This window comes from Gastrolobium bilobum, unplaced genomic scaffold (assembly GCF_033153095.1).
Source record: "Gastrolobium bilobum isolate Gb01-03AN ecotype WA unplaced genomic scaffold, APGP_CSIRO_Gbil_v1 utg30775, whole genome shotgun sequence".
Lineage (NCBI taxonomy): Eukaryota > Viridiplantae > Streptophyta > Magnoliopsida > Fabales > Fabaceae > Gastrolobium > Gastrolobium bilobum.
This window is the reverse complement of record NW_026897554.1, coordinates 157,730-162,136: the sequence shown is the minus strand read 5'-3', so window position 1 is coordinate 162,136 and position 4,407 is coordinate 157,730. Positions and strand designations below refer to the sequence as shown.

The 4,407-nt window shown below is 34.2% G+C and overlaps 1 protein-coding gene across 1 annotated transcript; it reads right to left on the bottom strand.

The window, feature by feature from the left end:
• Window positions 1-1,292: 1,292 nt before the first annotated feature.
• On the bottom strand, window positions 1,293-4,028 carry LOC133308020 (peroxidase 43). Its single transcript, XM_061508608.1, has 4 exons — window positions 3,831-4,028; window positions 3,536-3,718; window positions 3,188-3,350; window positions 1,293-1,844 (listed from the first exon to the last, which is right to left on the bottom strand). Exons 1-4 carry the CDS (start codon window positions 4,026-4,028, stop codon window positions 1,420-1,422), a joined length of 969 nt encoding a protein of 322 aa, XP_061364592.1. The 3' UTR covers window positions 1,293-1,419.
• Window positions 4,029-4,407: the final 379 nt, after the last annotated feature.

Here is a 4,407-nt window from a genome sequence, read left to right as displayed (position 1 = left end):
TTACAAATACAACAGAGCAACTAACTCCTTACACGTAACAAAAAGAGAGAGACAGAGTAATAAAAAAAAATGCCACGTCAAAGATAAAAATAGCATCATATTAGTGGCAATAATATACACGTAAAAACATTGCTCAAATGAGAACCGATTTACAATTGTATCAATAAAATCAGTGAACATCAATAACCTTAAAAAAAACTAGAATGATAAAAATTATTATAATATTAAAATAAATTAAAATTATAAATACACAATAATTTCCGCTCAAAACAATGTCGTTTCTGTGAACATTATTTATATATATACATGGGAGATGATCTTTTGACTCTAGAGTAAGACTTATAACTGTTACTCCTCATTTCAACCGTTGATTTCTGTCCATCTAACGGTTATCTATAACAATTAATTATTTATTTATTTCAAATAAATAATAACAGTTAGATGGACGGAAATCAACGGTTGAGATGAAAAGTAAGAGTTGTAAGTCTTACTTTAGAGTCAAAAGATCTCTCCCTATATATATATATATACTATGTAGCACCGATACCGACACGTGACACTCCGACACGACACTCCGACACGTTAATTCTAAAAAATGTTAGATTTCGACACGTTAGGACACATTTTGATATTAAATAATATTTTTAATTTATGTAGTGGACTCAATAATTTAACACAAAAATAAATGTAATCTTATAATATTCATAAATTTTGCAAAGAAACATAAGGTATGCCAACTATTTATATTAAACTCAATAAAATGGTAATCGTAATACAACGAATGTAATAGTTGGAACTAAAAACTCAATGCAACGCAATCTTTGAACCTTTTTTTTTGAATTTCTATAACGTGTTGGAGTGTCGGAGTGTCCGAGAGTATCGAGAAGTGTCGGACATGACGTCAAAATTTTTGAAGTGTCGGTACTTCATAGTATATATATATATATATATATGAGGTAGGATCTTTTGACATCAGTGTCAAATTTGAAATTTGACACCTCATCTAAGAGCCATTAGATCAAAAAAGATCAATGACTCTGATTTGTAAGCATGTGACATCATTGATCTTTTTTGATCTATTCAAATTCTCAGATGAGGTGTCAAATTTCAAATTTGACACTGGTGTCAAAGGATCCTACCTCTTTATATATATATATATATATATAAACATCAATCACATTGCTACCGATACAATAGTCTCGTAATAAGAATTTTGGTCAACAATTACATGTAGCCAAGCGAGAACGCAACGACTTTCCATTAAGTGCCCATCGATGTGTTGAATAATTACACAATAACAGATATAATGACGTAAGAATAAATACTATAGAAGCCATCCACCCAAAAAAAATAAAAATAAACCAGAAGCCATAATACATATTATTATGATCAATTGATCATTATAATTATATATTCACTTCAATTGGCTGATGAGCACACGCGTCTAATCTCTCCAAGGAAACCTGTCTTGACTCCAATTTGGCCCATCTTCACAATTGACTCAATAAAATCAGCTTCAAAAGAATTTTCAAAAAATTGATTGAGGGGACCAAAGTAGGAGTCAATGACACCCTTGGTCCCCATGTCATCATTAAGCCTGGCATCAGATTCTAGCACAGCAAAACCTTCCCTTATGTTCTTCAAAATGTGTATGTCAAATTTCTGCTCACTCCCTTCATCCATGGCTAAACGTGTGTTAACATCTCCATTCTGAGGGCACTTTGCCTTCAACTCTGGGAGAAAGTTTGGGCTAATAGCTGGGTCTGATCCTCCACCAGCTGGGAAAAAGTTGTAAAGTCTTTTGGTCATGAAGAAGCAAGCTGTGGTTCCAATTGTATGGGCAGCTGAAATTTGTTTTGCAAAGAAATGGACCATTACTATGATAAGAAATTAACAATATATATATACCACTAGTTGCAATATATGCAATTATAACACAATTGCATCATGTGTTACCTCTCACCTTTTTACTATTTTTTAGTTGTGAATATTAATATTAATTAGAGTTCTACACGTAACGTTATCTTATTATAGCACCTGAAGAGAGTAGAGTTCTAAAATGTTACAAAAGGTAAAGTGACAGATGTATGTTAACGTTATGCACTGTAGCCCCTTTGTCCCTGTTGTGAGTGTGAACTTGTTACTTTCCCACAAATCCAGTAAACGGTTCTTCTCAAGAAACCAAAAGGAGAAAATAAGAAAAAACAGACAAACAAATAGAGATCTTTATCAATATAGGTTACAACTGTATCGCCGCTGCATGTGCACCATTTGTAATCAAAAGTACTGCCATCTGCCATTAATTTATGTCAGGTCTGATAAGAAACCTTAGGTTGTCAATGTCTAGTGGATTAGGTGAAACAAAGGAAACCAAACCAAACCAAGAAAAGAAAGGCATCGCACATAGTAATATGGCCCAAGAGCATACTATTGTTAAAATTACAAATTTTTATAAATTACTAACATTAAAGTTTACTTAAATTTTTAGCCATCTATTTTCTATTATAAACTAAACAACTGAATTTCACAATAAATACAAAATGGTTAATCATATCAAAGTGTCCTACAGCTTTAATACACCTGTTTATCAAATATAGAATCTGATAGATCCTTTCCAACAAACATAATCTTAAATGAATAAATAAAAAAATATGGTACTGTTCAGAATCCTAGAAGACCCCTTTTGTTTTATCAGATCAGTATCGGGTTCATCAAACAAAGAGCGGTAGATGACGTGGTGTAATGTTTCTTGAATTCCTGACTTTTTTTTATTCCGGATTAGTTTCATAAACTATTCAAAGTACAGCTCACGGAGATATCGGGAGAGCCAACTCGTCTCTATAGTTGATTAGAATTGGGTTAACTAAAAAAAAAAACTTTCCTTTGAATCATGAAAACTTGTTAAGATTTGGTAAAGTGTTGAAATATGATCCCATATCATACTCAAAACTTCTCCAATTGCTTCTATTGTATTAATTGTTAACCTTTGTTTAGCAGCAGTGTGACTGTTAACAACGTAGATTTACGTCATGTGTTTGGTAATTTGGCCAATATCATGTAATTTTCTCTCCATTGGCCAAGTTCATATTAATTTACCTCTTCAACAACCATGATCTCACTTACTCTGCATGACAAAGATATATGTGTTTGTTTGTGTGTGTGAGAGAGAGAAAGAGAGAGAGAGTACCACTGAGAAGGACAAGGTCTTTCTCTGTGAGACCCTTGTTCAGAAACTTGGCCTTGAGTAGTTGAATTGAGTCACTAACATCTGGCATGTCTCTTGCAAGTGAAAGATCGGAAACCAACCCATCTCTCCGCCCTGTTGGAACTTGGTATCCTGGCCCATTTGCCTGCAGATATATATAATAACATCCAACACTTTTTTCAGTCATAAACGTGGTGAAATTAAACAACTTACAAGCACACACGCTGAAGTTTCCAGTTAACAAGTTTAAAGAAAAACATTCAACTCTTTCAGATAGTAAAGATAGCAATAAGAGAAAAAAGAATCAAATAATCAAGTTATAGTTAGAACCATGATTATTGCGTCTCTGGCTGCCAATGCCACTATGTCTGCACAAGAAACCACGCCTGGACAAGACGCTTCTAGTTGTGCCTTGGCTTTTTCTATCACATCAAACCCTCTAACCCCTTGATGTCCAACTGCTAATTTCTCCGATTTTGGACCATTGTCGATCAGAATTGAACCATCACATCCCTGAAATGATCCAATCCATGTCACAAATAAGAACAAAAATGTTGAAAAAGAAATATTGACACGCTTTAGATACAAACACAAGCTATAATTATTATTATTTATATATAGAGACCTCAACAAAGCAGTCATGGAAATGAAGCCTGAGCAAGACAGCAGCAATGTTGGGGTCAGAGACAACAGCGTCTCTAACAACGGCATGGACAGTGGACTCAACTTGAGGACATGTGTTTGAGTAGAAACCCACTTGAAGCTGTCCCTTGGAACTCCCCATTAAGAATAAGAATAGGAAAGCCAAAACAAAGGGTGCCATCACTGCAAATGGAAAAAGGTGAAGGGTGAACAACAAAGTGCGCCTTAAATAAATAGACATAGTAATTCAGAATGCAGACGGCATCGTCACAATCTTAAGTTGACACCTTCAAGTTTAAGTTGGCAACGTGTCAAATACAGCTGCATGAGTCTTGTCCTATCTTCATTTTTTTGTTCTTTTTCCTTAGTCAATCCTCATCGCTTTTATTTCTCTATTTTATCAAGTTTGCACGCATTTCAACTTCCATATCCCAATAGCAATTTCCGTTTTTCCTTGGACTTCATTTGGGGATCAGCAAAGTTTTTCTAATTCAAGACATGTAAACTGTAAAGTGTCTTTATGTGAAGCTGAGATTCTTAAGAGGTTGATGACTCAATGT